At 51.7% G+C, this 25,271-nt stretch overlaps 1 protein-coding gene and 1 non-coding gene across 2 annotated transcripts in view; one reads left to right on the plus strand and one right to left on the minus strand.

Annotated features, from left to right (window-relative positions):
- The first annotated feature begins 531 nt into the window (after window positions 1-531).
- The window catches only part of clasp1a (cytoplasmic linker associated protein 1a), a 53,335-nt gene continuing 28,595 nt past the window's right edge, over window positions 532-25,271 (plus strand). Inside the window, exons 1-7 of the mRNA XM_084689789.1 lie at window positions 532-850; window positions 13,379-13,457; window positions 13,688-13,791; window positions 14,069-14,160; window positions 14,363-14,438; window positions 14,856-14,953; window positions 17,392-17,462. Of these exons, the coding sequence (XP_084545915.1) occupies window positions 656-850; window positions 13,379-13,457; window positions 13,688-13,791; window positions 14,069-14,160; window positions 14,363-14,438; window positions 14,856-14,953; window positions 17,392-17,462 (715 nt within the window). The 5' untranslated portion in view covers window positions 532-655. The remainder of the gene's footprint in view (window positions 851-13,378; window positions 13,458-13,687; window positions 13,792-14,068; window positions 14,161-14,362; window positions 14,439-14,855; window positions 14,954-17,391; window positions 17,463-25,271) is intronic.
- LOC146234112 (U4atac minor spliceosomal RNA) lies at window positions 12,879-13,003 on the minus strand. Its single transcript, XR_014742159.1, has one exon. It is a non-coding gene; the product is annotated as a U4atac minor spliceosomal RNA (small nuclear RNA).

The following is a 25,271-nucleotide window of genomic DNA, read 5'->3' on the forward strand; positions in this document are numbered from 1 at the left end:
AGCTACATTTTGAACTAAGACTGAGAGGGAATGGAGGGATTTTGTTAACATTTACCCTCTTTTGACCCCAGAGTCTCCCAGGAACAGCTCAGGAACAGTGAGTTATGAATCTCCACCTGACTACACCCACCCTCGTCGTCTCCAGTTACTGCATCACCCGCCACCGCAGCGCTGACTACCAACGCCAAGGCTGGCACTAGTGGCCTGGCTCCGACTTGTTCAACGCAAAGAAGAAAAAAAACTGCGAGAAGGGGGGAGAGAGAGAGAGAGAGAGAGAGAGAGAGAGAGAGAGAGAGAGAGAGAGAGAGAGAGAGAGAGAAGAAAACCCTCCCCAGCTGCTGTCCAGACACACATGCTGCATTGCTCCCATTCCCAAGCCTGCATCCCAGTGGCCCGGCCTCCTGCTCGCTCTTGGCACCAATAGGGAAGGCCTACACTACAGGATATAAATATATCCAGTGTGTACTTCAGTGTTTTTCTTTCTCCTCCCACCCCCCACCCCCACCCCCTCCTTCCCCTCCCCTAGTCACCCTCACGCCCAGAGGGTTACACACCCCCAGTTACCTGTCGCCTCCTGCTTCTCTGAATAGTGGAAGTGATTGGCTGGACGGGGCTGAGCTAGAGGCAAGCTGAGAGAGAGGGACAGAGCTAAGCAATGGAGCCCAACATGGAGTACTGTCTTGCTCAGGTGCTGCAGAAGGACATGGGTCGCAGGCTGCAGGTCGGCCAGGAGCTCATCGACTACATATCTGACAGGGACAAGTCACATGACCTGGATCAGGACCAATCAGACCTGGACAAGATGGTGGATGGCATCGCTACCACCTGGGTCAACTGTAGCAACTTCAAGGTAATATACTGTACTACAACATTCTCACAAATAGGCACAGACCAAAGCTTTGGTAGGCTAGAAAAGTGTAGCCTGGCCTAATTGAACTAGATTCAAGAAAGTAGGAAATGTGCCCATAGAACAAGTGAAATGGGTAATCATTTACATTTCATACATTGCAGTGGAAAATGTGCCTTGCTCTCTGTATTATTTTCCCTGCTCTTGGAATCATCATGTGTGGAGAGAGTTTTAGGATACGGTGACTGAAAGACTGTTGTGTTGGATTAGTCATTGTCCACCTCTTCCTGACTGGCAGACAGACAAGCCCATTTTTTGGATTTGTCTTCAGGCTGTTCTCTTGTTGCCGGGCCTTAGACTGAAATGGAATCGATTCTGTGTTAGTGTTCCAGCTTGGCTGTGATGGCTAGTTGAGGTCTCTAGAGGCTTGTCATGTCAAGCAAGGTACCAGCAGTGTTTTGTCCTATTTCAGAACTTTTGTGTTTTGTAAATGTTAGGTTAGGCTATATTTTGGAATGTAATCTAGGCTAGGATTCCAGCTTTGCCTAGGCTATCTGACTGACTGGGACGACATGAACACAGCCCTCAGTTCTGCTTTACAGTTGGTTATCATCTTTGCTTGTCTGTCCTTCATATCATATTGCTTTTTGTTGTAGTGTGGTGATTGGCATCTTTCTGAGAAGTCTATGCAGGCTCAAAGATCTCTTATCTGGACAAAGCCATACTTGCCCTGATTAGCTCATTTCTGGTCTCAGTATCCTTCTGCTATAGGGAGAGAGAGAGGTATTTTCTTTAGAGCTGCCCTCATTACTGTTCAATGTGAGGCCTGGCAAGGTCACAGGTTTCTGCCCTGAAATGACCTGTTAGCCTCGGTCTCGAGTAATAGGGCCATGATTCCCAACCCTGGATCGATTCAGTAAACTTCAAACACATCCAGGGGTGGACAGGCAGCCAATCACATCAGGGGATGTGGGCCTCTCTGGGCCTCTCTCCCTTTTGTAAAGGTCAGGTGAGGCCGTCAGTCAATCGAATGGACCCCAGTCTCCAGGGTGGGGCCGGGGGACTGCCTCTGGAGGGTCAGGACAGGCGTCTGGACCCTAGAGGCAGACTGCTGGCTGCTGAGGACACTAATGTGGAAAGTATGTGGGGGAGGGGTGCGATGAGAGAGAGAGAGAGAGAGAGAGAGAGAGAGAGAGATGTGGAGTATTGAAACCTTTTCCTCCATAGATGGAGGTTCTGGGGAGATGCCAGTGAGAAGTCAAGTGTCAGTGATGTCAAGGTTTTACGTTCAACACGTCAGTCCTAGTAGTCTGGTGTCACGTACAAACGCTAACGTGGACCCTTGAATGACGATCCATAGAGTCCACCATGTTGTCTGGGGATTGTCACCCCTAAGCTTTTAATGGAGTGACGTGTGAGACACTGCTGTAGTAGTTAATCCTTTCTGTGTTGCACTGTCACATGAAAGACTGGTGCCATGCCACAGTGAGAGCCGACTCAGTCTGGACAATGAGCGCCTGTCCTGCCCTCCCAGAAAGGACCTCATGATTCATACATGAACCAACGACATGGCCCACCAACAACTGGTCTGTGTGGTAATGGTCATTGATGTTCCCACCATCTCGCAGGTCTTTGCATAGATCTCTCTCTCTCTCTCTCTCTCTCTCTCTCTCTCTCTCTCTCTCTCTCTCTCTCTCTCTCTCTCTCTCTCTCTCTCTCTCGCTCTCTCTCTCTCTCTCTCTCTCTCTCTCGCTCTCTCTCTCTCTCTCTGTAACGGTTGGCCTAACGAACGGCTAATTGCACAGGTGTGTCTCCTATTGAAGTCACACCCGTGTTGAAAGGTGCATTTCAAAGGCATAAAAGTCATTATAACTTAACCAAAGGCATCTCCAGGCATGATTTGGCTGTGTGTTTGGTGAGGGGGAGGGTTATATTATGCCTGTTGGAACAGAAAAAGTTTGTATTCATCCATCCTTTGTCAGCTATCTATCTATCCAGCACAACACACCGCCAAAGCTTGGTTCCACCCACAGCACCTCTGTCCTCCATGTCCCCATGTTTAAAAAAAAACAAAAAGAAAAAAAGAAACTCTTATATTGCAGTGTTGTACCAGGTCAAACTGGCTCTGGTGCTGTCCAAACCCATTACGGTCAGCGATCACTTTGCCTCTGCCTCTCGCTGCGTTGCTGACAGCTAAGTGAACCCAGCTCTGCAGGCTCCTCCGCCCTCCTCTGTGTGTCTAGTACCAGAGGCTTGGCAGAGCCTGTGCTCCTGGTGGAGGGGTTGTCACCAGGGCAGAGAGGGTGGCTGACTGCCCCCCCCCCCCAGCCCCCATGCAGAGAGCTGGTGCTGCTGCTGCGGCTGCTGTGACACTCAGCTCCTCTGGCAGAACACCATTCTGCCTCTAAGCAGATTAAAGAGCAAGTATGCTGTGCAAAGGGATAACCAGGATGAGGACCTGCTGAAAGTAGGGCCTGTTTATGACTGGCCTGTTTTCTGGCTTGCGGGCTGTCGAGTTGTTTTGGCGTGGCTGGCTGCTTGTGTGCCCTCTTAAGTGTAGGCCTTAAAGGGCCCCGGGACGGGAACACTGCTGGGCCTCCCGAAAGAAATCGTCTTGTGGTGTTTCAGTGTTGCCAGGGAATGTAGAGCCATGCCCCTCAGCTGAATGGAATAGAATGGAGAGGAAGGTAGGGTACTCTGCCAGGCCTGTAGAGAATGGCTTATCTACCCCACTGGGTACACAGCTCGATGTGTTGCTAAGTCTTCAGTCCGACTGTTGACACTTTGAAGTAACCTCGTCGTAATCTCAAGGCAAATGTTTCACCTGGCAGCGGGCCAGTAAAGCCAGGACCTGCATCTCTGCAGTTTGCGATGACCCACATCCTGCCGAGTGCCCCCCCCCCTGCACTGCCTTACTTGTCCGTGAGCTGGCTGCGATAGACGGCATCGCTCGCCTCTCTCAGCGACCTCCGCGCAGGTTCACCCTCTTGAGGCGAAGTCTCCCACCGCCTCCCCCGGTTTGAGTGACAGCGACAGGGCGGGCATAGGCCCCTCTGGCCCCTAAAGCCCGCGCTAATTCTTCCACCTTAATTGACCTTGCAGGGCTGGAGCACAGGGGCTGTCTTCGTCCACGTGGTACGATGCACAGCTGTGAGCACCTCCTCGGCCTGGGGTGGTGGAGGTTGGCTGAGTTCCTGGCGGAGGGAGCACACAGGGGAGGATTCCAGCTCGGGGTCACAGCGCCCCTGGGTCATGTCCACCAACGGAGGACTTTGTTCCCCTTCTCGAGCCGGAACACAAACAATCGTTAAACGTTAATCCGAAACGGTTTGAGCACTGACCCCTTCCGATGGGCCAGGCCCGCACAGGCCTGTAGATTCCCAGAGATCAGCCCGGGCGGAGGGAGGGAGGGAGGTGGAAGACCGCACGGGCCCTCCACGAGCCCTCCACAACCCCTCCGCTCCTGCAGCGTGGTGTTTATTCAAGTCAGACAGCCGCTGCACTGTAAAAGGCTGTGGGAGTGTGCTATGAGGGAGCACAAGGCCTTAGTCACTGATACACACAGTCCTTACACACACACACACACACAGAGAGAGCCTGAGAGGCCTCGTGCACACCGTCAGTGCCTCAGGGAGAACGTTTGCACTATTAGAAGGTCTCTCTCCCCACCGCCTACTCTTGCTACTAACTCTCCATCCTCGATATATACCTCTTACTATGTTCACCAGCATCACATTTTCCACGCTGAACTCTCTCCCGGCCTGCGTGTGTGTCCGTGTGAGACAGGCCCTAATGCGTCCCATTACTCAGCATGCTGAACACACACACACATTTCCTCCGCGAATGTGTGCAGTTTTCCTCCATGCCGGTGTGAGCGCTGTGCGGGCTTTTTGCCGAGCTGGGTGATGGTGCGCGTGTGCGCGTGTGTGTCGAGCATGCGCCGTCGCGCGGAGTGGAGCTCCAGCGAGAGCACGGCCAGGCTGGCAGCAGGAGCGCGCCATGATGGAGATGATGCAGGCAGAGGGAGAGGGAGGAGAGGAAGGAGGAGGAGGAAGGGCGTCGCCCCTCAGTAGGGATGGGGAGAGAGGAGGATGGAGAGGACAGAGAGGGAGAGGACTGGTGCCTGTTCATATGATATGCTGCTGGTTTGGTTAGCGGGGCTCTCTCAACTGACTGGTTGCTCTCTCTCTCTTTTTAACCCTGTCCCAATCGGCAGAGAGAACACACCCAGTCCTTGTTTTGATCCCTTTGTTTAATGTGTTTAGTATTAATCCCAGTGCTGTCTCATCATCTCTTGTCGGTTGACTGGGCCTCTCTCTGGCCCCACAGTCATAATCTGATCTGTTATTTAATCCGAGTGATATATGCTGAGTTAGGCAACATTTCCCATGAGCGGGATTGAGCACATCTCCCAATCTTGTCCCTTCCTAGGTCCTAGTTATCCTCCTCCAACATGCCATTTTATCTAACTGCTTTTGACAAGGCAGATATGCCTAGGGTCTGTAATGTATCTTGGAGATATGGCAGTTTCTTATGGAAGATCCTATTTTGGCTCACTGTGAGCTCTTCGTTCCCCAGTAAGACAAACCCACACATCTGTGGTCAGGAGAGAGTCTCACACTTCTCAGAGTCCAACTGCATTCACGACTATGACTCACAATGAGCTTGGATGCTAAATACAACTTCCTGCTTTGACTCAGCAGTAAAGAGGCCTGAGAGTACTACAGGTTATTTACTGCAGGTGTTTTATAACGGCTCTATATGTATTTTTTAGTTTTTTGTACCATCTGACATTGGATTATGGGCCTCCCAGTCTTTGGATGTGGAACCAAACCACACAGAGATGGTCTTGTACTGCATCTATGTCTATGCCTTGGAACCTTGGGGGTTGATCTTGTGAGTCAAAGTAGGTCTTCTTGCACAACAGGCCTGCATCGTGTGTATGTGTGTGTGTAGGCCTAAGGCCTTTCTCTCTGTTGGTTATGTAAGGACTAGCCTATGCGCTATCAAAGTCCTCCTGGCCATTATCCCCACACTGGTCCTTTTCTCTCTAGCAAGTCAAAACGTACCATAAATAACAGACAACATATCCCGCCATAAATACCTTGTCATGTTTGCTTGGATAACACTATCGGTCATTTAATAGATAGTGGAATGTTTTTGTGTTTCTTCCGTTCATTTTCTTTTGTGTCCACCTGCCACAGGACACGTGAATCGCAAGCTGTTGTAACAACAGGCACCAGGTTCACTTTGATGTGGTGCTTTCGCTTTCTCTCTTTCTGAGAGAGTACACTGGTTTAGGACTCAACAGGCAAAGTCAACACCAGGACTTCAGTCAGTCAGGAAAAGACATCTGACAAGGGGCAGGCAGGGAGATCCAAGGTCCAGAAAGCAGACAAGCAGGGTCGAGAACAGGTAGGTCTGGTAAAAGAACTGGAACGGAGAATGCTGGACCCCCCCCCCCCCCCATGCCCACCCACAGAAAACTGTTGTAGACTGAGAACAAAGGGAAGGAGGACTTGTACATAAACTGAGGGGCTGATGGGGCACTGAGCTGCAGGTGAGGACATGAGGGTGGGGGGGTGGGGAGGGGGTGGGACGACAACATCCAAATGAGGTGACTGCATGGCAAGAGGGAGTGGCCAGAACCTGAAATGACAGGAGAGTTCTGGAACGAAACCAAATCCCAGGTGAAATGAACGAAGAGCTTGTGAGCCTCCCGACCGTTCCAACGGCTCTCCTGTGTGCGAAGGAAACACACGCCCGCTGAAACCTGTCAGTCCTCTGGAGGAGGGCTCTCCTCCAGAAACATGGTTACGACTGGGGGGGGTCAGGTGGCTGAACGGTTAGGGAATCGGGCTGGTAATCAGAAGGTTGTTGGATCGATTCCCCGCCGTGCCAAAAAATGACGTTGCGTCCTTGGGCAAGGCACTTCACCCTACTTGCCTCGGGGGGAATGTCCCTGTACTTACTGTAAGTCGCTCTGGATAAGAGTGTCTGCTAAAATGACTAAATCTTACGTCACACCCGTGTGGCCAAGGCCTGTGTATGTGTGTCTTGGCCTCAGGCCTTTCTTGTCTCTGGTAGCCCCAAGGCCTGGTCGTCCCCTCTCCTTTGGATGGAGCCGACCGGCCTCCAACCCCATAGAGGTGCCCGCTAGCTGGCCGGCCGGCCGCCCACAGAAACCTGCTCCGTCACTCTCAGTGGAGAAGGGCTCGTGTCTGTTGTGTCAATTCTGTTCCACTGCCAAGCCCGGTGATGGTCGCTGCCTCCAGGCAAGGATGGAAGGAGCTCATCGTGCAGACGGAGAGGACAGGGGATCAGGGAGGGAAGGACATAATAAGGACGGATGGAAGGAAGGAAGACCGGGACCCTTAATGCTGACAGAAGAGATCGACTGCGCGCACAGCAAGCAGGCCATGAAGCCCTCTCCTCCCCACCTGCTGGACTGTGGAGGAGGAGCAGGGAGAGAAGCGCGTGTCTACTTTGTGGGCTTGTCTTTGTCTCACGGTGGATCCTGATAAAGCAACGGTAATCCAGTCAGCCGGTCCGTGCGGCGACGCTGCAGATCCCCAGGGAGCTCATCTCCTTCCAGACCCACTCAGGTTGGCTTAGTTAGCCATTAGCATGCGGCTGAGGTGGATCATGCAGCACCGAAGATGAGTCTGTCGAGACTCCTAAATCCCCACCATGGGGAAGTTCCCCAGAGAACACTACTGTGGTTGGTGACATGGTTCCAGACCACATGGGATGAAAGGTGCTATGCTGTGACTATAAGGTGGCTGGTTTATGTCTCATAACAGTGATAGGGAAGATAGCAATGTTTGTTATCTGTGTTACTTGCTGCAGTGTTGGTTAATCAGTCACCACAGGACATTGCCCGTTGTGGTAAACAGACTATATCGGGATGCAGGCATCGTTTGAAACAATGCCCTCCTTTTATCAACATCAAATTCAAGATAGGCCATGGAACAAGCTTTCAGCCATCCTAACAATCACAGCTCCACCAGCGAGTTACTGTATTTCAGCAGTGAAATGTGCTCCGTCTGACTATTACTGAATACTGAATACACAAGCCCGGACTGCTCCCAGTTGGCCTGGAATTCCAGGCCTCTGTCTCAAATCTTCCTGGTTCGACCTTTTGACCTGTCCATATTTCATCTGGGCAAGAATGTGGTCGACCTACGTTGTCCATGACCTCCTTAAATCCTGGAATCACCATGCTGTGTCTAAGAATGTACAGAAATGGTAACGGGGGTGCACTGTGCTGCCAGTTCTCAGTCCCAGGATGAGAGCCTGGGAGCTCGGTCCAGTTCTGGATCCAGGGTGAATTTCAAACCGACCAAGGTCTCTTCTTCACGCATATTTCTCTTCTCCTGCTACTGACCTCCTGCTAGCAGGCTCCTAGTGGAACAAACGACAGTACCATGTTTGGCCTCCTCAGACAGTTGCTTCATCCGACCCTTCTAAAACATACAGGGATTACAAAGGGAATGATGGTTCTGGGAGAAGATAGTCAAACACGTGCCAAACAGCACAACGAAAAACTAGAGGTGGAAACATTTTGCTCCAGTTGTATGGCGAACCTAAGCCCCAGTGGATATTCCTGCCTGAATGCAGAGAGCATTGGGAGCCAAACTGGGAGGAATGAGAGCGTGTGTTTGAGTTCACCTCAGAGTTGAGTCAGACAGTCAGACTCAGACAGTTGAGTGCTCTCTGTGACCTGTCGTGTCTGGACAGATATCCTCTCCCAGACTACCCCCCCCCCCCCCCCCCTGCAGCCCACAGCCAGCTGGCATTAAAAGACCACACACTGAGGCGACAGGGACAATTCCACTGCCCCCCCCCCCCCCCCACTACCTCAAAACTCTCTCTTTCTGTCTCTGTCTGTCTCTGTGTCTCAGTATACACAGACGTGTATACCGCCAGAGGCTTGACTACAGCATAGCGGAGGAAGGAGTTCTGTCTCAACCAGAGGGACCGTTCTGATGGTATTGTGTACCGAGTTTTACGACCTGGGTTGCATCCCAGTGGCCGGTCTCCATTCGGACTGTCTGCAGGTAGACTCCCCTTATACCTCCAACAACATTCCTCCTCAGACTAAAATCGAGACATTTCAAAGGCTTCCCGGTTTCACCCGGCCACACGTATAACTCTGACTCAGAAGCCTAACCCCTGTGTGACCCAAAACAAGTTCCCAATGACCCTGTGACGTATTCTCTCATCCTTGACGTCCAAATGTCCTCCCTGTCCTGGTTAGTTAGTCTTGAGGGGAGGCTGTCAGAAGCAGCTCTGGAGGCTTGTCTGGTCACGGCAGACCCTCGTCCTGGAGCAGCCGTCTTCTTGTCCGTCTGGCTCCGGCGGCCATGTTTGTTGCCTTGGTCTCCAGCAGAACACTTGTCTGCGTCGTCGTGGACTGACGCCTCGGGCTGTCCTGGCTGTCTGACAGCTACCGTGGCCTTGCTTCCACCGTGTCTGTGTGTGTGTGTGAGAGAGAGGGATGGAGAGGGAGAGAGAAGTGGGGAGGGAATGCGTGTGGTCAGCATTGGCCATTCTGTCCTTAGTCCCAGGTGGGCCAGGCTGTCCCCTGACTGCCCCCCCCCCCCACCCACAACCACACACACACACACACACACACACACACTCCCAGCTCTGCTGATGTGGTGTCATTTGCAGTTCCTGACTGCCTGGAGATTATACTGAAGAGGAGGGGGAGGGGTGGCCTGCCCTGGCCCTGCTAAGCGAAACATCTGCTCCTCCTACTGTTGTGTGTGTGTGTGTGTAACTGTGTATAGTGCATGTGTATGTATCTCCTTGTTTACTGCCTCTCAATGTAGCTATTGAGGTCATCCTCCTGTGTAGATTCATGGGTATGCTGAAGTTTGTGTTTGCAGTGTGGACAAAAGCCACCCAGCAGTCTAGCTCTTTCAGGGCGTCTCTCTCTCTCTGTCTCTCTGTCGCTCTGTCTCTCTCTGTCTCTCTCTATCTCTGTCTCTCTGTCTCTCTGCCTCTCTGTCTCTCTGTCTCTCTGTCTCTCTGTCTCTCTCTCTCTCTCTCTCTCTCTCTCTCTCTGTCTGTCGTTCTGTCTCTATCTGTCTCTGTCTATCTCTGTCTCTCTGTCTCTCTGTCTCTCTCTGTCTCTCTCTCTCTCTCTCTCTCTCTCTCTCTCTCTCTCTCTCTCTCTCTCTCTCTCTCTCTCTCTCTCTCTCTCTCCCTCCCTCTCCCAGTGCAGTGTGATGGTACGCAACTTATCCTCCCCATGCAAAGTCCAACCCTATCCGTCTGGTTTCTATTGGGGGGCTGTGCTGCGTTCCCTCGACCCTGCTCACGTCTCTGATAACCATCAGGCCCGCAGTAGCCTGAGTGGTCCCATGAGCACCTCGCAGCCGCTCGGCTGTGGTCCCATGGTTCATGCTGAGCGTTCCCCACCTTCAGGACACGTCTGCAGTCTGACGCCGAGCCGGGGGCTCAGGTTGGGGTCAGGGGCGAGGCTGAGGCTGAGGCCAGGAATAGGGATGAGGCTGGGGTTGGTACTGAGCGAGGATGTGTGTTTTGAAATAGCTGCAGCATTGTGTGGAGGCGTGGTGACACACAGGATACAGGGCTCCCTAGCGCTCTAAACACACACACACACACACACACACACACTCAACAACGCTTATTTAAAAGCCCTGACCGGCTAAATCTTACCTGACATACAGAGACACAGCAGAGTGCTGGAGAGTGTGGCTGAGACTGCAGATTGAGGAAGAACACACGCACGCACACACACACGCACACACACGCACACGGATGCATAGATGTGAGCATTTCCGTGCACCGTCAGCCCGCTGATAATGGTTGTATCAGGTTGCTGCTTGGTCAGTAGCCTATATAAACAGTGCTGCATTCAGCAGAGGGATACTACTTGCTAGGATACTGAGTAAGGGGGAAGAGGGCTACTCTAATGTCTGGCTCCATAGCTGGAGGAGAAAGCTTGGATTTCACTGTTTTCACTTCAGGAATTCAAGCATGAAGATGGGGTGAGAGCATAGTCTGGGTGAACTGGACTGGAAAAACTGTACGCACGCGCATGTGTCTTGTGTATCTCTCGGATGTGTGCTTGCGTGTTTTGAATGTGTGTTTTCCTCGACTCCACTCTCCCTTCAGAGTCCTTGTGACTGTTGCTGAGTCACCACAGTGCATCACTTCGGGGAAAAACACAACTGTAATATAATATAGCCCCATTACTTTCCCCGAGAACTGGCCTTGCATCAGCCCTGCCCATCCATATCCCTGACTCTAGTCACTGTCTCCGGGCCCAGATCTGAACTAAGACCAGGGGCTAGCCATGCAGACTCCCAGGGTTAGTGGCTGTGGTGTGGTCCCCTCCCAGGTGGTTATTCTCCTCAATCATTTTTCAGGTCTGTGAGGTCAAGTGAACCAGGTCAGATGGTGAGCTCGTGGAATACAACACACCCCGGGGCTGAAGACGTGGTTGTGTTTGTCCCGGCGTGCTGGCTCCTCCCCCCTCTCCTCTACCACTTTGCCCAGCTGAGGACATCTGGGTGGAGTTCATTGTGTGTGTGTGTGTGTGTGTGAAAGAGCGTGTGTAGTGTGTTTACAGATAACAAAGAGAGGGGCTCTACACAAACCTAAAGATGGTGCTTCCTCCTTAGCAATACATGAAAAGTTTGTGTGTGTATGTTTGTGTGTGTGTATGTGTGTGTGTCAGACCACTGACAAAAAGACAAAAGTCTTTCAAAGAATCGACTTTGCCTTGATTTGATTTCTAGGCCTGCCCACATGAGAGAGAGAAAGGGAGAGAGGAGGGGTTGGGGAGAGAGTGATTTTCCATTACCACTGGAGATGAATAGCAGGCATGTTTCAGTAAATGGCATGTCATTTAGGCCCCTTCAGGAATAAATGGTTAATGCCAGTAGTGGAACCTCCTACCCACTAATGGATCACACACTGTTGTCTGGCAGAGTGGCTGGTCAAGGAAGGTCTCCAGCTTGGAATGGGGTTCAAAGCCTCCTTTTGAAGCCATTGTGTTTGGTGGCGAGTCCAGGCAGGAGAAACCAAGTCCATCGTCGACTGGTCGACCACAATCTTCCATCACCATTGAGCTGATGTCAACCAGCGCCCCCAGGCCCAGGATGGAGCAGCAGGGCTGGCTGGTGTTCCACAGGGACCTGCTGTCCTGCAGAGGGCTCTTCATACTGGCCCAGGAACAGGGACAGTCCCAGGACAGGCTGGGTGAGACAGAGGGGTGGAGGAGGGCTGGACCGGCCCATGCAGGGGCGGAGGGAGGGCAGTGTGGTAGCGTCCTTGATCAGTCACTAGATGTCTGGTGTGGGCCCGGGCAGGGTGAGGAGAGGCTCCAGCTGAACCAGCGCTGTCACCATTGTTTACCGCTGATGTGCGAACACCACCTGTCCCCCAGGAATAGACGGATGGATAGACCGGTCCCCCGCCTCTCTACCTCTTCTCCCAACCCCATCCTCTCTCTAGTATCCCTCTCTTTCTGGCCTGGAGAGAGAGTGAGAGAGAGTGAGAGAGAGACAGAGAGAGAGACAGAGAGAGACTGTGTGCCAAGTTGTGGCTATATTCTGTGTGTGTGGTGGGGGAGTTGTGTGCATTCGAAGGAGAACATTATATTCCACTTAGCGTGTGTGAGGAGCCCACTGTGGTTCCCTGGTGGACCTCTGCTGGACGGTTGTGAACCAGCCTAATTGTTTTGCAGCCTCTAGTTTCAGGCTTGTCATCAGTGTAATGACTGGAAGTCCCTCTGGGCTGGGAACAAAGGGGCTGGTCTGAGGATCAGTCCCCCACACATGCCAGCTGCCAGGGCTCCAGTCAGCTTAGACCCAGTCTGATTGGAGGAGATCTGAAACTGCACTACAAACCTGATGAAGGAAATGTGATGAAGTCTGTGAAATGGGTCAAAAGTCAGAGATGGCTGTACATCATTCCGGGCTATCTTAACTTCTATCTTGTCACCACAAGACTTCAGAAAAGGGGCCGTCAGTATTTTTAACATGATTAGGGTTTACCCAAAAATTGCACCATAGTCTGGACATTTCCAGGTGATGCATAAGTGTTGATCTGGTGTTAGCAAGGCTGCTCTCACTTAGCATTCATTGAGCTGCTTTACTACCCCATGACAAGGAAAGATATGCGTCACAGGAACAGTTGCCCTACCACTCAGTGTCATTGAGTTTCCCAGTGTCGGTATGACAATGTTCATAAAAAGTCTGGAGGATTAAAGTCCCAGCGATATAGAGATATGTTGTGTTTTCATATCTAAGAGGTCCCATAGTGTTTTTGTAATCCACTAATCCTGTAGAAACTGATAAATAGAGATGTTCCAGTTTACCCACAATCCTTTGCACACCAAATTTGACTACTGGACCTGGGGGACCAATGGAAAAGTTTGTTCTTATTGTCACTGAATGAAATGACGCTTCTAAAAAGAAAACAAAGTCTAAATATATGAGAAGTGTTAAAGACATGAAAAACATTTTGAATGGCTGTTTTGTCTTTCTCCAGGTTGCTTTGCTAGGATTGGATCTTTTGTCTGCCTTAGTGACAAGGTTACAGGACCGCTTCAGGACACACTTGGGAACAGGTAAAGTTGTCATTTATCAATATGAAATATGTCCCAACATAATTCTTTAAGGGGATGATTCCTTTTTTGATTCGTTTAGACCCGAAAGAAAAACATTGTCACTATCGTTCCATTCTGGCTCCTTAAACACTCTTTGCATCAGAGCCAACTGTAGGAAACCAACACATCGTTCACACCTTGGAGTTGCGTAAACTCTTCCCTTCTCCCCCCTTTGTCTGCTCTCTCTCCAGCCCTGCCCAGCCTGATAGACCGCCTGGGCGATGCCAAAGACCAAGTCCGCGACCAAGACCAAATCCTGCTGCTGAAGATCATGGAACAAGCTGCAACACCCCAGGTACAGTCTGCCCCCCATCCCCAGTCTCACTGTCGACACCCCACCATACAAAACACACACACACACACACACACATAGGTACTGCAAATCAAACAAACGCATAACTTAAGTATTGTCAAAGGTGGAATGTGCTAACCAGCCCCCCTAAGACTGACACTGACATTCCTCATGTTTCCGACCCAGCCGGCCGTGGTTGAGATTCCTGGTGGAAGTGAAGGGTGACTGAGGTTTCTGTCTTGTCTTGTGGTGTGTGTGTGTGTGTGTGCTGTCGTTGCAGTACGTGTGGGACCGAATGCTGGGAGGCTTCAAACACAAGAACAACCGGACCAGAGAAGGAGTTTGCCTCTGCCTCATCTCTACCCTTAACATGTAAGCACCTCCGGACACCTCCGGACACTTCCGGACACCTTCGGTGCTTGGTGTGACGCCGTGGCGTCGTCCGTCAAACTACAGTACCAGTCAAACGTTTGGACACATTTTCCCCAATTCAAAAGTCGGATCGTGACGTCGCGGACGACGCCGCGTCCACGGAGCGAATGCTATTCAATTGTTTCTCTGTCTTTTCTCGAAGGTATGGGGCGCAGGGCTTGACCCTCAGTAAAATCGTCCCCCACATCTGTAACCTGCTAGGAGACCCCACCAGTCAGGTAAGCTCCGTCTGGCTGTGGTTCAGCCTGCTGGGATGACTCAATAGGGCAGCTTGGAAGGGAGGGAGGTCTTCAGACACAAAGGGGACGACTACTGCAGCATTCCACAGGGGGGACATGATACCCCCCTAGTGGCATCCGTGAGAAATGCACCCTCCCCGTAGAGAGCCCTCTGCTGGTAGAATCAGGGTTCTGTGGAGGGTTTGGGAGCGTAGTCAACATTACAGCTTGTGTCAACTGCTTCCGTTGAAAAGAATCGCCTTGTGTTTGTACGTGCCGAGGGTCCGTTTGTCTCTTGCACTGTCTGTAGGATCATGCAATGTCACAGGTATAGCGTGATCCCGGGCTACAGGGTCACGCCCCCAGAGAGGAGCGTGTGTTGACCCGCGCGTGCATGCTGTGTGCTGCTGTGTGCAGGTGAGAGACGGGGCCATGGCCTGCCTGGTGGAGATCTACAGACACGTGGGGGAGAGGGTGAGGATGGACCTCAGCAAGAAGGGCCTGCCCCAGTCACGGTACGTCTGCGTTCCCCCCCCCGCACTGCCTCAGTGTCGGCCGCCCTTCATTCACGGCACGGCACGTCTGTTTGGACTCCTCCTTCGCTCTCAGCACCTGCTACTTGCTGTCTCTCTCTCTCTCTCTCTCTCTCTCTCTCTCTCTCTCTCTCTCTCTCTCTCTCTCTCTCTCCCATCCTTCCTTCTACTCTTTCATCGTCCCACTACCCTCCCCACCCTTCTTCATTCTCTCTCCCGGCCCCCCTCTCCTGCTTCTGCCTTTCCAGTGTAAAATAGGTCAGGTAGATTTAATGAGGGCGCTGACGTTCGATTCACGCGACTCCCTCCACGCGACTCCCTCCAGGTCGATGGGGGGGGGGGGGGTTTACGATCAATGAAAAAACCACAAGTAAGCAGATCGGGCCGTGTCTGCGTGCGTGTTCCTGTGTGCATAATTGGGACAATCCCATCAGATCAGCCTGTGTCCCTCCGCAGCAGCTGGTGATCCTCCACCACAGGAGGAGGGAACGCTGTTCTGCAGGACAACGGAGAACACGCCAGCTCCCGGCACCCCACTAACTCGTCCAAGAGCTTTCATCTCCCCCCCCCCCCCCCCCCCCCTTGTCTTGCTTTGAAAATGTAGAGGCAGAGGGCAAATAACAGGTGAAGGTTTCTTCGTAACAGAGAGTTAGGGGGCCAGTGATGAGTCAGCCTCCAGCTAGCTGCCGTCGGAAAGGGAGAAGCACCAGACATTTTTGCGCGTGTTGTGTTTCCATTTGAGGCCTAATGGGAACATCTGTTCCGGGGGCGGGGCGGGGCGCGGGGGGGGGCACTCGGGGACATCTGTGTCTCTGGCCGCGCCCCTGCTCTCAACCGCTTTACGGCCATGCCCACAGGCCGCTACCCGCTAAGCACTCTGGGAAGGGGGAATGAAACGCCCCCCCCCCCCCCCCCCCCAGATCCTTGAGGGCTTCCTCTCACTCCTCTTCGTGACTCTGCCTCGTCGTTTTTCTTGATTTGCTTTCCGTAGCCCGTACTCGTCTTAGTCATCTTCCCGCACTGCTTCCTGGTGCTTGTCCCACTCATTCGAATGATGCTGCGGGTGTGGTATCGTCATCAAATGGTTTCTCAAAAGTGCTCAAGAGTTGTAGGGGCGGATTTAGAACGCCGACTTCAGGCTAAGCTCATTAGTGCTCCCCCATCAGGAGTTCTGATTGGTTTGGTCTGGGGGCCCCGAGCAATGGGTTAGGCCCGGGATTGGGGTCTGTCACATGGGCTGGGGCGAGGGGAGGAGGTGGTGGTTGGTGTTGGTGTGCTTAGTCTGCTCTGTGTCCACCTGTGTCTTCCCTCAGTGGCCCAGCTCCTAATCCAGTTAGTCAAACAGATTTATGAGCAATTAAAATGGCGATTAGTGAGATCAAGTTAAACACATAAGTCCTCATATCCATATGGTCTTATGACCGCCTCCCTGCCAGTTCCTGGAAGAGTCCTCTGTGATTGGTGGGACCAAGATTGAAATAGATCCAAGCCTCTGGATCTGGATATCATTTCTATGTGATTCGAATGTTGCATAAACGGAGAGAGAATGCAATCCTATTTCAGCTGTTGAACCAACTCGGAAAAAAGGGGGTTGGGAATGTCAGCTTAAAACGGCTTGCGAGGCCCATTGTGTATTCCCACATGATGAAGAGCTGTGAATGCAGAATGTCTGAAAATGCATGAGCATTAGACGAGTTCCTGTTAGCCCATTGCCACTTTAGACTTCATTTACAAGTCAAAGAGGCACTGCAGAATATCTTGAGGGACGTGGTGGGATTCGCTGAATGGAATTACTTCTACAAAACATCCTCCAGTGTTTGACTTCAAACAGTCAATCAAACGGTATCAGTGGCGTGGTGATGAAGGGGGCTCTGCATCTCGGCTGGGGTTGAGACACTAATATTTGTGTTTACAAATGACAATAACCTCAGACGTGGGCTCCGAAGACTTTCCATCTTATTGTCAAGCAGTATGTTAGCCAGAGGGCCAGATCACTGATGGATAGATCTTCTAGAAACTTCCCATTCATTCTGTGCACCGTTATGAGGAGATGGGTGTATGGAGACAGTAAGATAGGGAAGACAGCCCCAGGCCTACAGCGATCCAGTCACACACTGTGTTCTGACCGAGGGCTGGAGAACACTCTTGAACACGGGTTTCTCCACCCTGACTTGTGCTTGGACTGTCTTTCAGTTCATATGTTTCTTTCCCGGCCCATCCCAGGGTTTGGGAAGGATGTATGCAGTATGATTCTGCTGTATTTGAGGACCTGGTCCTCCCTCCTTTGGGGGTGGAGGGGGGGGGGGGGTGAGGGGGGGGGGGTCATCGGAGGCATCATCCATCTCATTCATCTTCCGGTCTCTGAAACGTCCTCTCCCGTTGCCTAAACGTCCCTCTCTTCCCTCTGCTTCCTGTCGCAGGTTGAACGTCATCTTCAGCAAGTTTGACGAAGTCCAAAGATCTGGGAACATGATTCCATCCTCAGGCTCAGGTGAGTGTGACAGCATGACGCGTGTGACCAGGGCATTCTGGATCCTGGCCCAGCCTCCCGTCCTATGGCCCTACGAGCTGTAGTTTGGACCTTGCTGGATTGTCTGCACCACGAAAGAACAGAATGTGGCTGAGTCAGGACTCATCTGGAGAGAGCGGCAGATGGGTACAGATCTGCTTTTTCCTGCCTCATGAGATTTGGGCACTCTCTCAAGTATTTAGGCTCCTTTGGATGAGGGAATTAGAAAGAGCAGCTGTATCTTTCGTTCTAATGTGTATAGGAATGAGAGAGAGAGAGAGAGAGAGAGAAGGAGGGAGGGAGGGAGAGAGAGGGGGGGAGAGAGGGGGGGGGAGAGAGAGAGAGAGAGGGAGAGAGAGGGGTGAGAGAGAGGGGTGAGAGAGAGGGGTGAGAGAGAGGGGTGAGAGAGAGGGGTGAGAGAGAGAGAGAGAGAGAGAGAGAGAGAGAGAGAGAGAGAGAGAGAGAGAGAGAGAGAGAGGGAGGGAGGGAGGGAGGGAGGGAGGGAGGGAGGGAGGGAGGGAGGGAGAGGGAGGGAGGGAGGGAGGGAGGGAGGGAGGGAGGGAGGGAGGGAGGGAGGGAGGGAGGGAGGGGGGGAGGGAGGGAGGGAGGGAGGGAGGGAGGGAGGGAGGGAGAGAGAGAGAGAGAGAGAGAGAGAGAGAGAGAGAGAGAATTAGAGCTGACTTATCGAGAGAGAGGGGAAAAAGCAGGCAGGATCGCTGGGAGACTTGGAGCTTTTGTAGTTGTTCATTATTCCCATTCGCATGGAATTTAGGACAGTGCGGGTGCCTTAGTAGATGCTGAACATCTTTCCTGGGTTGGGGGAGTACAGTGTACGCTCTTGTCTGACGTTTCCCGTCACTGCATTTGGCGGAAAAAGCCCAACCATGTTATCCGGTCCTCCAGTTTACCTACATCACCTACCTCCACCTTCCCTCCCCTGCTCTTTTGCCTCCCTTCCTCTTCTTCCTCTAATCCCCCTCTTGATGAGCCCCCGCGGCTTGTGTCATGGCTGTGTGGACGAGGGGGCTGGAGGCCAGATGGACAGCCTGGGACTCAAGTGGATGAGTCTCTCCACAGGGGGCCAGTGTCCGCTGGGTCTCTCAGATGTCGCGTCCCCTCACTGGCCATGCTAGAACCGATTTCCAGTCATCGTATTTAGCGTGGGGTCGTGTGTGTGTGTATGATGAGGGGCATCAACCCCAGAAAAAATCTGAACTGCGCACTGGTCCTAGTGTGTCTACTGTACCGACTGCCTTGTTTACCAGGAGAAAAGTGTCGGCTAAATGAATTACACGAGGACTTTGAGTTTGTAATTGGAGCTCAGGACTTTGGTGTGAGTGAGCGCTTCCTGGAGGGCTGATTCCCCTTCTGGTTGACGCAGCATACTGGGTGTTGTGTTTACTTGCAGGTAGGAAGGCTGAGGAGAGGAGAACAGGGGGCATGGCTCAGCATTTAAGGACACGGTGTCTTTGCCCTCTGTTTCCGCTTTTCCTTGAAGAACAGTTACGGTGCACCCCAAACCTGGATCGATACTGTCTCTCACACATACAGGCACATAACATTCAGTAAATATAATATACGCGCCAATAGAATAACAATTTTGCTGATCTGCTTTGCCGTTGACGAGAATCAGATTTTTGTGGAAGGAAACACTTCCAGAACGTCCCAGACTGGCTTTTTGACCGTTGGCCCCCTCACATTACCGCCTCAAATCCAAGATTGAGTATCTCACGCTCCTTTGATGACAGTTTAATTTGAAAAGGAAAAGTAGCAGATGATTCATGTTACCTCCATCTTTATTGCACCGTTCATCATCCTCTGGGCTCAACAGCTGAACTCAAATTAACTTTGGAGGGAGTGTGCCAGGGAGGACTAAGTTCAGCTTGGAGCTTGCACAGGGATTGCTGCACTCTTAGACAAACAGTTCCTGTATGAACAGAGAAACAAACAGAACAGCTCTCGTTTCACAGTCCCAACAGTTTAATAGTCTTTGAGGTGCTTTATGAAAGGAAGTCTGTGTAAACAAAGAGAATATTAAGTATTTCATCAGGTAAAACGGAACTGTGTTCATAAACCAAAGTAATTCCCGGGGTTTCGGTGAAGAGTCTGTGCCTGGCCAGAGTCCAGATGTTGTTGAAGGGCAGAGTGCAAAGAGCAGAGCGCAAAGCGCGGTCATGAGGTGACCCTGGAGAGGCCGTTTGTGTGTGAGCCCGCTCACTCTTACCTGGGAACCCAGGTTAGGACCCGAAGGCTCCAGCTGGGAGGGAAGGCGTGGTGGGACCTGAGCCTCTCCTCGTGTCCACACACAGTGACTCCTGGCGTGGCTGCCCTCGGCCCGGCCTCAGCAGCACCGCTGGACCCAACGCTGGTGCTGTTGCGGTTGGCTTGAAGTTCATCAATCCTCATTTCCTGTGGTGGATGTTTGCGGATGGCCGTGAGGATGTCGTTATTGAACCGGTCCGACCGGTGAAGGGAGACCTCGCTCTGTTTGCTCAGCGCGAGTGTTCCTCATGCTTTTCCTCCTGGGACGAGATTCCATCTCTCGTCGCTGCTTTGGGAGTTTTGCGGTGCAGGTCTTAAGCCTGAAAGCTGGGTAGAACATGTTCGAGTCGAGTCTGAGTTTCTGTAGGTCACTGAACAGTGGGATATGTTTGTTCATATGCATGAATTTGTATTTTTATATTTAGTCATGGCTAACCCATCCGAATGTTCCGGCTTTTGCTTCATAACACTGATAAGGGGAAAGGCAGCTTGTATGCACACAACACTTCATCAGGTTCTAACTCATGTTGACCTTTAACAGGCATCCATATTACAATGTCAACTATTTCACCTGAAGCTAAGTAACACGCAGGTGAATGTCTGCTATGTGAAATGGGGGTGGTGGTGGTGAGGTTCCGGAGCCTTCTGTTGTGAGGTAGGGTGGCAGTAGTCGTGGGTGCAGTCACAAGACTAGAGCAGGAGGAAGGAAAGGGAGGGCGGGGGGGATGAAAAGGAGAGTGGGCTAGAGAGAGAGAGAGAGAGTGCAAGCGAGAGAAACGTACTCAGAGCTGGAGTTGCGTTCTCTTTCTGCCTGCGTTTATTCTCTGCTCTCCCTTTTGTGAGGAAGGAAGACCTGAACTATGACAACCGGGAAAGGTAAGTGCATGAATGGAATTACTGTAATGTCAATGCTATAAAATGACTTTGGTAGGGTTTTTTTTATTTTTTATGAGAGAGGTTAATGGTTACAGCTCTCTCCCCCTGTCCTCTCTGGCCTGGTTTAGATAAGATGCCTAGAGTATGGAGCACAGAATGGGCAGATCTGTGTTTCCTGAGGGATAAAATCCTGTGAGTGCTTTGGGAAAGTTTTTTGTCTCGTTATATGGTATCTTGGGAGACAGAGATCCAGTTTGAAGCCCGTCGCTGTTGACTGTGCAAATAAAAGAGCTGTGTTGTTGTGGGGTGTCAGGCTAAGCGTAGCTAGCCAGCCATGGGGGCTGGAGCCTGTTGACTCTGGGTGCTGCAGAAAGCAGACTGTAACATTGTGGCCTGTGTGCATCAGGCTGGTGACATTCCCAAGGAAGCATCAAACGTCGCATTTCACGCCTGCTCAACTCTTCAGCTCAGGGGGAGAAATCTCTCGCCCCCTCATCCATGCTTCTGAGTCTGGATGCTGTTTTGGCTTGGAGGGGCTGTCTGTTTTGGGAATGGCTGACCACTCTCAGGGTTGTGCGTGCCACTTGTTTTCAGTTCAGACACCTGAAGAGCCAGCTAGCCACATTAGCTCATAGCTAGCCACATTAGCTCACAGCTAGCCACATTAGCTCACAGCTAGCTTAATGGACACCAGAACAAAGCTTCTATGCAGCCCTCACCAAGATAGACAAACTATCTTCTGAATATTCGGTCTCTTAGCTATCTTAGCTATCTGAGTGGGTGCATGTGTGTGTGTGTGTGTGTGTTTGTGTGTGTGTGTGTGTGTGTGTTTGTCCATGGTTGTGTGTAGCTTTTGTGTTAGCATGTCCTCTCTGTGCTGGACCATTCATAGAACTCACTCATATACATAATGCAGAGCTGACCAGGCTGACATAGAAGTATTTATAACTCGGGGAGATAGGTGGAGAAGCAGTCCGAGTTTCACTGAGCACGTGACCCACATGCGGGGGGAACAGTGGTGCAATGTGGGCACATCAGCTGCTCCGAGAGACTTGTTTTGGGGCTGTTCAACTGGCTCTGTGTTGGCCTGACACTGTGAATCCTAGGGGTCCTGTGGTACGCTTGCCTCATGTGAGGGCTGCTTGTGTTCCACAGGCTCCTCTCTGTCTCCTCACGCTGTCTCAGGGTGTTATGTAAACACTGCAGTGATTTGGTGTTTTCACCCTCCGCCTCCGCTCCACCGGGAGCACGCGAACCGAGGGGCGGCTTTGTCGCTTGACGTTGTTCGCGCGGCTCGAAGCACGTACCTGTGAGAAGGTGACAAAAGTCACGCGTGTCGCTCTGTGTCACGTCACCGGGGTTTGGAATGACACGTGTGTGTGTGTGTTGTGTGTGTGTGTGTGTGTGTGTGTGTGTGACTCGTAGCAGAGTGTACCAGCTGTTCAAAGTGACTTGAAGATGGAGCAGGACAGGAGGAGAGTTCCGGAGAGAAGGAGGTTAACTCTACAGGATGGGAGAACACGGGGAGATTCACACAAAGCTGTTTGATCACATCACACACTTCACGGAACACCTTTTCTAAGCTGCGTCACGCACGCACACACACACACACACACACACACACAGAACGGAGTTCAGTTGGCACACACTCAGTATGCACGTGTGCCTCTGTGTCCCCATTAGGGACAACATGAAGCGGGCTCCGGGGCGAGCTGGTTTGACCTGTCATCAGAGCGTCGTTTGTCCCCTCGGGGAGAACAGGGAAGGAACAGCTGACCTCCTGTTTTTACTCCACTGTCCTGTTCTGGGAAACTGGAACGGGAGACAGTGTTATCTCCCTGGTACAAGCTCGGCCCGATAGACTATCATCTCTGAGGGGATCCCATTCCATAGAAACCTGCTGGGCTGGACCACTGGAGGGACTCTGTCTACATTCTGCCTCTCATAAGGGCTCATACATCGACATTGGCATACAGGGAGGATTAGGACTGAAAGGGGAAAGGTTTAGGGTACTGACCCTCCTATTAGTTTCTGCAACAACAAAAAAAGGACTCCCAGCTACGCACTCGGTAGATAAACAAACACACACGTGGGGGAACAATTTGGAGTTCTGTCGGACGAGAGCGTGGGCCAGATGGAGAGCGTTTGTTTAATTTGACGCGTCTCGGTGAAGTGTGTTAATAGAGGGTTATTAGAGAGAGACAGAAGGAGTGGACGAGAGACGGAGAGAGAGAGAGACTGGAATCTGCGGCCGGTTCTCTGAATATAGCCGTTGTGTTCCACGGTGCGTCCATGAGGGAGCCCCAGTGTATTGTGTGAAGAAGCATCCGGCGACGGGAGCTGGCTGGTGAAAGGCTCTCTGTGAGAGGCAGGAGGAGGAACTGCAGTCTGTGCCGCCAGCCCAGGGGGGCCCTGCCAAGGCTACGCTGAATGGCTGATGCCGCCCATTGGAGAATAGTGGGCATACTGTAAACAAGGGTTTTAGTCAAGCTGTTAACACACACACACACGCTACACACACACACACACACACACCAGAGATACTCTTCTCCAGTATGACTGGTTGTTGTCAGATACTAGACGGGCGTCTCCTCATTGGGCTCCACTGCAGGGTCAAAACATTTTGAAAAGTGCACGAGCAGGCGAGTCTTTGTCTTTTTGCTGCTGATTCACGCTCATTTTCTCTGTCATCACCTCTCCCAACACCTCTCCCTTCCCACAGACAGTCAACGGAGACCCCGGGCGTCAACAGCACAGGCTGGCGATGCCATTAGCTTCACCCTGCCGCCACTCGGACAGATGGATCGAAAAATAATATTTGACGCTCTTGTGAAATGAGAGAAAAAAAAGATGCCTGGTTGACGTCGCCTGGTGAATGCTTGGCAATTTGAAACGGGACGTCGAGGCTGTTGAATCGTCCCCGGCGACCAGAGGCTTGTGTACACGTTCGGAAAGCCATTTGACTGTTTGCCTCCTTCCATTTCTACTACGGCCTGCGTGTCACCGCGGCGACCCTGTCGCCAGTCGCTAATGCTCTTAGAACAGAGAGCCCCCACTGGTATGGAAGCTCCTTAGGGACATGTTAGTCTCCCCGTGGTCTGCTTTCAGGCTTTCTACTTTGCAGCAAGGCTGATTGTATTCAAAGTGGAGTCATTGAAACTAGACACTGGCAGGGCAGCTCTGTACAGGATCAGGGATTTCTTATTGACATGCTCGGAGAAGCTTCCATCTGCGGTCTGGAGTTTCCAGGTAGCAGTTTCAGTGTGGGATGATGGGGTCTTTCTTAATCCGACGGGGAGCTTTTTTGATCATTATGAAATCCTGGCAGGGAACGCTCCACCCCCTATGAAGCTGTCGAGGAAAGCTTCTGAGAAAGTGAAGGTTAGGAGACCCACGCCAGAATCTCAGTGATATCACTGCTTTTCAGATTATTACATGAATGCCGTGAGAACATTGTCATATGCTTAAGCCACGGTATTACTCTGGGGAGGAAGTGTGTGTGTGTGTGTGTGCCTGTCAGTATGATGAGATCTGTGTGTTATGACATTGTGCTGAGCGTTAGTCCTTGTACTTATGCAACATGCTGGCTCCCTGACCTGACAGAGAAGCTCTGGGGGAAGAACTGGGAGAAATCAGACTGACGCCAAGCTCGGCTTCAGCTGAGTCCTCTCTCCCCAGCACAACAGCCCTGTCTACCCCAGCACAGCTGCCCTCCCTACCCCAGCACAACAGCACTGTCTACCCCAGCACAACAGCCCTGTCTACCCCAGCACAACAGCCCTGTCTACCCCAGCACAACAGCCCTGTCTACCCCAGCACAACAGCCCTGTCTACCCCAGCACAACAGCCCTCCCTACCCCAGCACAACAGCCCTCCCTACCCCAGCACAACAGCCCTCCCTACCCCAGCACAACAGCACTTTCTACCCCAGCACAACAGCACTTTCTACCCCAGCACAACAGCCCTCCCTACCCCCGCACAGCTGCCCTCCCTACCCCAGCACAACAGCCCTCCCTGAATGACTTTCATGTCAGAGGCTTTTTTTCTTCTCTCACATAATCAGATTGTGTGAGAAGATTCACCAATCCCTGAGCATGGGTCTAAATCTGTGGCTCAGGGATTACCTGATGCCATGCCATGACGCTGCACAGAGAAATGAGGACTCATGTCTGTCCTTTCTGAATGTACTGCCACCTAGTGGACAAAGTTGGTATTGTGCAATCCCATGCCATTTTTACTATAGTCCCTGCATTTGAAATACTAACTTTTAATCATTCTCTCTCTCTCTCTCTCTCTCTCTCACTCTCTCACTCTCTCACTCTCTCTCTCTCTCTAACGCTTGCTCTCTCACTCTCTCTTTCTTATTTTGGCAGTACATTGTCAGTTTTCAACATTCCTGTGGTTCTGTCCTGAGCTATATTAAGTCTGTCTTGTCAGGCTCTCTCAGTGAGTTATCTTGCAGTTTCCTGAGTGCCCATGTTGTTATAAACACAAACAGAAAGTCACTCGGGGAGGTTTATCAGTGAATCCCAACCGGCTGATATATGAACTGATGAACTTCCTGCCGGATAGAGATTGAACCTCTAACAACTTCCTGTGCCTGTCAGTGTTTAACCACAGCTAGCTAAACTCCACACCCCTTTTCCATTGTTT

The sequence above is a fragment of the Hypomesus nipponensis genome, chromosome 23 (assembly GCF_054491055.1).
Source record: "Hypomesus nipponensis isolate SF chromosome 23, ASM5449105v1, whole genome shotgun sequence".
NCBI lineage: Eukaryota > Metazoa > Chordata > Actinopteri > Osmeriformes > Osmeridae > Hypomesus > Hypomesus nipponensis.